This window comes from Heterocephalus glaber, unplaced genomic scaffold (genome assembly GCF_053883595.1).
Source record: "Heterocephalus glaber isolate CG9 unplaced genomic scaffold, H.glaber_assembly_v1.0 deba00001662, whole genome shotgun sequence".
Taxonomy (NCBI): domain Eukaryota; kingdom Metazoa; phylum Chordata; class Mammalia; order Rodentia; family Bathyergidae; genus Heterocephalus; species Heterocephalus glaber.
In genome coordinates, this window is record NW_028258403.1 from 1,346,972 (window position 1) to 1,355,181 (window position 8,210).

The 8,210-nt window shown below is 35.9% G+C and overlaps 1 protein-coding gene across 1 annotated transcript; it reads right to left on the reverse strand.

Annotated features, from left to right (window-relative positions):
• Positions 1-738: 738 nt before the first annotated feature.
• On the reverse strand, positions 739-1,683 carry LOC101718301 (olfactory receptor 4F3/4F16/4F29). The gene has a single exon (XM_004865017.2). It carries the CDS (start codon positions 1,675-1,677, stop codon positions 739-741), a length of 939 nt encoding a protein of 312 aa, XP_004865074.1. The 5' UTR covers positions 1,678-1,683.
• Between the last annotated feature and the right edge of the window lie 6,527 nt (positions 1,684-8,210).

Genomic DNA, 8,210 nt, shown 5'->3' on the forward strand with positions numbered 1-8,210 from the left:
TAGTTATCTAAGTACCCATGTATAAGTACAGTTTTGTCTAATTCTCATATCTCTTCTATCGGTTTTATCTCCTGGATAAGCATTTTCATGCTTAGATTTAAGATTGTACCAGTTCAAACAAAATAAACCCATTTTTAAGGGAAAGCAGTCAAAGGGGGGACATAAAGGTAAAATACACGAAGACACCAGATATTAGGAGTTCTCAGGTCTAAGATTGGATTATTCAGAACTACATATAAAAGTCTAAACAGAAATTTTCCTCGTAAAAGCTAGAAATATCCTTAAAATCAAATAGTGAAATGTGATGGTTTATAATAGGCCTGGATGAGATGGGGATATTTTCTAACACATCATAAGGAAAAGTAAAAAAAAAATACATTACTGTTAAAAAAAAGAATTGTCAATGGCAGACAAATAATTAGCATTTTGGTTACCAAAGAGGTAGATTAAAGTATGTAAATGATTTAAAAGATAATAATAAACTGACTATCTCGACTGAAAAAGAAAGCAAAGAAACCCAGGTAGTAACTAATGAACATAACTGCTACATATTTGTGTAACCCCATTTGCATTAATACAAAATTTGAATTAAAATTTTATTTCTTTCAATCTTCTTTCTCAGAGCAGAATATTCCTAAAGAATACAATAATGTTCATATTAATTGTGCTACACAAATGTCATCAATTTTAAAGTGTCAATTACACAAAATATTCAAGGCAATAACCTTCTTATATTATTTATGAAATCTTTCTAAATATCAGTAATAGTTTGAAAAGTCTCTTTATTGCTGCTTTCATTTCTTTATTCCTCAATGTGTAAATGACTGGGTTCAGAAAAGGAGTAAGAACTGCATCAGAGAGAGCAAGAAACTTGTCCATTTGGGAATTAGGGTATGGCCATGTATAAACAAAAAGTGTTGGACCAAAGAAGAGAAACACCACAGTGATGTGAGCAGAGAGAGTAGAGAGTGCCTTGGATGAACCACCTGAGGAGTGTTTCCAAACTGTGAACAGGATGAAGATGTATGAGATAAGAAGTATGAAGAAAGAGCCAACACAGATAAATCCACTGTTGGCAGTGACCATGAACTGCAATTTGTAAGTGTCTGTACAGGCCAGTCTGAGAAGTCGAGGCAGGTCACAGTAAAAGCTATCCAACACGTTAGGGCCGCAGAAGGGTAAATTAATAAGAAATGCCAGTTGGAACAGTGAGTGAATAACCCCAAGGCCCCAGGCAGCAGCCAGAAACAAAATGCACGTCCGTGGGCTCATGATGGTCAGGTAGTGCAGAGGTTTACATATGGCCACATATCTGTCAAAGGCCATGGCCATGAGCAACACCATCTCCACACCACCAATCACGTGAATGAAGAAGATCTGAGTGATGCAGCCCCCAAAGGAGATGACCTTGTGCTTTCTGAAAAGGTCACAGATCATCTTGGGGGAAGTGACAGAGCAGGCTCCCAAGTCAATGAAGGAGAGACCTGCCAGCAGGAAGTACATGGGGGAGTGTAAGTGAGGGTCAGTGGTCACAGAAAACACAATGAGGATGTTTCCAGTCATGCTTGCCACGTACAGCACAGAGGTGAACGTGAGAAGGAGGAGCTGGATCTCCCAAGAGTGAGTGAGTCCCAGAAACACAATCTCAGTCACCACAGAGTGGTTTCTTCCATCCATTGATCCAGCCAATGGGACTGCAGCTAAACAAATGAGATCTAAGGCAATGAAGAAGTGATTATTGAGAATGATAGGACTATTGGTTATTTATGTTTATATCATGAATAAAAATTACTTGGTAATCCAATTTTTCATGCATCCTGAATAACAACAGTAATAATAGTAATGATAGTATGATCATTAAAGCATCATTGAAGGGCAGATACCATGCTCAGAATTAGGTATAAAGTCTTATACCCAAAATTAATTAAAGATTAAATAAGAACAATGTTTTACAGGAGCCTACAGAAAGAAATAGCAAGCAAGAAATTATACTTGCAAATTAAGAGGACAGAAGAAAAATAATTCAGTGCTTTCCAAACAGAAATTATGCAGCTATTTAAATTTATCTGGTTTCCCATCTCAACTCAATTCATTTCTATTTTATGCTCATTTTTATAACCACTTTTCCATAAAAATTACAGAGGTCTGAAATACTAGACCCAGGTAAGAGATTTATAAGGAAAAGTAATATGAATGATATTCAAAAATAGAATACGAATTTCTTTTCATCATGCATCATCAGGTTTACTTCTCTTCTAAATCTTCCCATTTTTTTTTAAATTGTTGTAAAAAATATGTGACACAAATTCACCATCTCAATCATTTTAAGAGTACCATGCAGTGATATTAAATATATTCACATTGTTGTGAAATAAATCTCCAGAAATTTTTCATAATTTGAGACTCTACACCAATGAACTACTTTAGACAGGAACCCCTTTTTCCTTTTTTCTAGTTTCAAGTTACTACTATCTTCTTCTAGAATTAATTTATCTACTTCATATATTTCATCTAAATGGAATCCTACAGTACTTACCTTTTTGTTACTGACTTTGTATAATATCCTCAGAGTTCATCCGGAGTCTTCCTTTTTTTTTTTTCTTAAATTCTTTTATTGGTACATTTTAGGTATACAATGCATTTACATTTATCATTGGGTACTTGTACCTGTACATGATGTATCTGGGTTCTTATTTTTCCCCATTCCCTGTGCTCCCTTCATCCCCTCCACCAATCCCTCTCCTGGTGACAGCACCCAACAAAGTTTTCTCTGGAGCCTGAACCTGGCCCTAAAAAGTTTTTCTCCAGGCCTAACAAATGTAAAAATATTTAGGATTTTACATTAGTTTCTCCCAAAGCATATGCCTATGTACCTTTGTAGGTGTGAAGTATATGTTCAATTCATCCACATCTTTTATCATGTAACATTTAATAATTGCAAATATACTTACTACAATTTACAGATTAGTTATGTTATATACACAAATAGAATTTTAGCTATAAAATCTCAACAAACTGGTTTGAAGAGGCCGATTTAAAGTTTCTAGTCCCCTAACTTTACCATCTTTAAATTATAAAAAATAAAATCTGATAGTTCTGATTTCAAGTTACAGAGGAGGAGGCATCATCACATTTCATCACTCGGAAAAGCCATCCCACCTGTCTGCATACTCCCCTTTCCCACGCTACACTGACAGGAAAGCACCATTACAAGACCGCACTGCGTAAAGTGCTTACTTAAAACCTCCCAGGATCTGCCTTTAAAGATTGGCAGGGGCTGCAGGCTAAGGGGTGGGTGTGACTTGGACATTTACAGTTGGGATGACAGTGACATCAACCTTTCTTCCTTCCAGACCAATTGTAAAAAACCCCTCTGTCCTCCTCATCACTGTCTGATCGCCTCCACAGCAGGGTGGCTCAGGGGAGAATTCCTAAGCAAGGTTTTACTCATTAGGTTGTGAGGGTGGTTTCCCAAGGGAACGATTTTCCAAAGTCCAATGACTATGAAGATGTCTCACTATTTTCCAATATGCAGAAGTGCTGGATTTCAGAAACATAAAACACAACCCAAGTCTCTGAAACAAAACAGTATGCTTCAGGCTAGCTTGAAAAAAACGCCTCTGAACAGTCCCATGGCTTTCTGCAAGGCAAATGGTGCCTGCTTTCCAACAGATACAGCTGGAGCTGGGAGCCAGATTGTTTGCATGGTATAAACCACTCTGGAAGTGCAGTCTCTGAGAGGCCTCAAGTGGAGGTGCACAAAACACACAAAATAAGGGCTCTGCAAAAATCTGACCAATTGTTAGGGTGCTGCACTCTCAGTGTGTGTAGCAATGAATGCACCCAACACTGGAGGTGGCTCTTAGAGCAGACCAGGTAAGATGAAGACCAGGTAGATTATAAACTGAGGTAGTAACCTGCCGCACATCTGATGAAACCTGCATCCTCACACTGACATAAGTTCAAAGCTAAATGGTCATGTACGCTACACTTTCCACTGCCTGTGGCAAGAGGCACAGGGAGGAAAAACAGACCATTCAAGGGAAATTCATCCACATCTTAAGATGTATATGGTCAGTACTGTTGTTGTAAACAAAACAATATTAAATTGTTCTTTATCAATGCCTCAAACTCACCTACCCATTTCCTTTTCTGTTCAATCGCATCCCTCTTTAAAGTATTCAGAGTCAAGATATATTATGTAGAGGTACAAATTTCCTATGATGAATGTGATCATTATGCATATCAAAAGTGTACCAATAAAATTAATTTTTAAAAGAAGTATTCAGTGCTTTATTGTAACCTGCTTTGATATTTGTGTCATCATGGTGACTGTGTCTGAAATCCATCCAGGTAGTTGGTATCCCCAAGATAACTTTTATTTTTTATGCCTTCATCCCATAATAAAGTGATCAGAAGTTCAAACTTCAGTAACATAAGAAGGCACCAGAATTTTCTTGGCTTTGATCATATCCACCCAAAGTGTATTTGTTTCTGATGGAGGAGGTGTAGAGGGTGGAAAGGGTTTCATTTTTTGTGTCCAAATACCCACCATAATCAATTTATAGCAGATGAAGAGCCCTAAAACCAGTTCTTGAAGATTTATTCCCTTTGAAGATACTGAGATGGTGATGAACAAATTTATTGACATCCTTCTCCTTTTACAGACACAACTTCATAAATATGAAGAATCTTTTCACAGAAACACTTGCCTAGTTTATAACTTCATTCAATGTAGTATATCCCTCTGCCTCTAAGCTTTTGGAAACTCTCATTATGTCCTGATCCCAACTCCATACTCCACTAAATCAAATGGTTTTGCCATCACCTCCTGAGCCCACCACCCATACCCTTGAGGAACACATTTTCTGCTCTTCAGTTATTGGGAACCTGTGATCCAGTGAAGAGAAGAGGAACCACCTATGCTGTTCAGCATGGAAGAATAGAAGAAGTGGAGAGGACTCAGTGAGGAAGAAAATGCATGGGGGGATGACTGCCTTGCTGCTGAGCAGACCAGAAATATTCAGCCACTGATAAAAGCACATTGAGACTTCTGTGTGGGAAAGTAGAAGCACCTAATGAAATGATACAGCTCCTTCAATCCAAGAAATATTTTTGTCTAATTTCACTGTTAATTCTGTTAAAAAGCTGAGACAAAAATGCAAACTCAATTGTTCATCTTCACACCAGAGGCAAAACTGGGGACCAAAACCAAATTGGATTCCTGATCCAGAAATTATTGATGTTGTAGAAAATAACCTAAGAAAGAATGAAAGCATTAAGATTATACTTGATTTCTGAGTTAGATGTAAAACCACGCACAAGCATTTACAAAGTTGTTGGTTATTTGCACTAAATTGTTTAATTAATAATTAAACTCAATATAAAATGTGACTAAGTATTAGGAATAAACAGTAGACAGAAATATTATTTATTGTTACTATATTGTATATGTTTACTCATTATTCTACTGCACTTATGAAAGACAAGAATGGTAGAAGATTTAAAGGAATTTTTGTTATCACGACCTTTTTCCTACCTCTGAATTTTTACTCTTCTCAAAAATAATTAAAACTCAATTATTTTACACAAATATTCTTGATAATTCTAGTTCACAGTAGTCAGGGGAAGAGAAGTTTCTAACTTCTATGAGTTGCTGAATCAGTAAAACAATTGGAAAAATACAAATTGCAAACATAATGACTGTGATACATGGCATGCTATTCTATGGTCTCCCACCCAGGATTCACTATCCAGCAGTCAACTGCTACTACAAGGTTATGGTGAATTAAATTCCAAAGACAACAGCTCCTATTCACAACATATCTTCCAGATGATTATGTATTCACATTTGAAAACTCAGAAACTATAAATTTGCACCGTCAATCTTCCTGAAAAATAAAGAACCTAAAAACTTAAATTTCACAGATTGCCTTTCTTGGACTTTGAAATCTCTGTTTTCAAAACTATCGTGCACTTACTCTGTGACCATGGGAAATTTCCTTAACTTTGAACCTCATTTTCCTAATTTGTGGAAGGAGATAATAACTCCCTTCTCTCTTGAAATATGTGGGAACTAGTAAAATGATAAATGTGACACATAACTAATACAGTGTCTACCACATTGTTAAGGCACATACCTAATACATATGAAGGATCAGCTATCTATGTACTTGTCCTCACTGCCAACTGTTTGTATACATAGATATAAATATAGGTTAGCTGTAGATGTATATCCGAGTTCATTACTCCGAAATGATTAAGTAGAGCTGGTCTCGAGTTAGGTTTCATGTGTGTGCTCCAGTGCCTTGAAGGCTTCATCATCAATATTTGCCATAAAATAGTTTTGCTCCTAAATGAAGACACAAATCCACTGACCAAAGCCTGCTTTGAAGGAGTCTTTGCCCTAAGGATAAGTAGGCTGTGCCAGATAGTACTGGTCATTTAAATCTGCCTAAGGAAGGGAGGATTCATGGAATCTTCAAAAGTAGTTTCCACCTTATTTTAAAAAATGGTATAAACTTGTTTAAGAGTGGGAGACAAACCTACAAATACCTGCATGTTCCTTTTTCTCTCAAAATAGCAGATTTGGTACCCAACCATATACAATGTATACCTTGCTTCCAAATTACCATTTTCAAGATCCACTTAACATTCTTTTTAATATCTATTTTATTAACACATTAATTATACATATTAGGAGTATTCACTGAAATATTTTTATAGAAGCTACAGCATGTGTTGATCATATCAACCCTCCACTGAACATTCTTTAAACATAGTTATTGCTATATTAAAATGGAAAATATGAAAACAGTTTATACACATCAATCAATAACAGATACGGATGGCCAATTAAGGTGAATGCAGTCCTACCTCTATTTTTCCTCTTCCAATTTAACTTTTTATTTCATTATTACAATGATTATATTTACTGACTAAGGATCTACTCTGTGTTAGGTGCTTAGAAAGACAACACCTATTCAACATTTAAGTACATATTCCATGGACATAGTATGTTCAGTGTCACAGACTCAGTAATGCCTGAATTAAATGGAAGGAGATAACTACAGCTGTAGGGATTGGACAAAATAAAATGGGAAGTATGGCATTAAACTGGGCTTTAACAAATGCAAAACATTGCAATGTTTAAAGACAGAATTTGAGAAATCAGTTCAAGCAGATAATATATGTATAGCAGAAAAGACAGGTAAGTTCAAGACACTCTGGGATAATGGAGAAGAGTGCAGGTAATCTTGAGAATAGAAACTGTCTATGGAAACGATGGAAAATGCAATGAAAAAGAAAGTTGAGATTAGCTTTTCCTGATCTTAGACTGTAATTTGAGATGACTAAATATTACTTAACAAAGGGGTGCAAACAATGAGTTAGCAGCATGGAATTAATGATAAGACCATTGCTCAAGGTCTTACTCAATACAGTCTAAGAAAAGGACAGAAAAGAGAACACCAATTAAGACAACCATAACAAAGCCAATCTGAACTAAAGAAAGTCTTTATCATGTTACCAAAACTATCTCTATCCTTTCAGCAGAAAAACTTCAGCCCTCTGAATTTTAAATTGTTTTCCTCCCCTTGCCTACCTGTTTTGACAAGGGAAGTAAGAATAGTATCACTACAGATTCAGATGTGATCTGTTCCAGTATAACAACCAGTCCTGTACAGGATTATTACAAATAGCTCTGTAAACAGAGTCAAACTAAGTGTAGAAACTAATTACAGCTCTGGAGGGAGGTGACCAAATGATGCTACCCAGACCTGGGATTGCCAGATTGAGAGACTCAGATAATATTCCCTAGAGAAAAATCTCATATTATTATTTTGATTTTCCCATGGTAGCAAAATACAGAAGCTGTTAATGACAAGAAACTACAGATTTTCAAATATATCATGCCAAGAAGTCTACTTGCTATTTCCCAGAATGGTTTTGAGTCTCTTTTCATTTTTTTTTCCTCTTGCTATTATTTTTTTCATTACACTGTAACTGACAAATAAAACTTGCATGTATTCAAGATGCAAAATCTGATGTTATATGCATGCACTTTAAATGACTAAATTGATCTACTAATACATTATCATCTGACATTATTTTGTGGTAAGTACACTTATGATTTGCACAACTGGCAATTTATAAGTTTACAATACAGAATTATTAATTATACTAACCATGCTGTACAACTGTTCTCCAGA

Excerpts from the sequence above, each read along its gene's own strand:
- LOC101718301 (XM_004865017.2), bottom strand. The coding sequence starts at position 1,677 with ATGGATGGAAGAAACCACTCTGTGGTGACTGAGATTGTGTTTCTGGGA.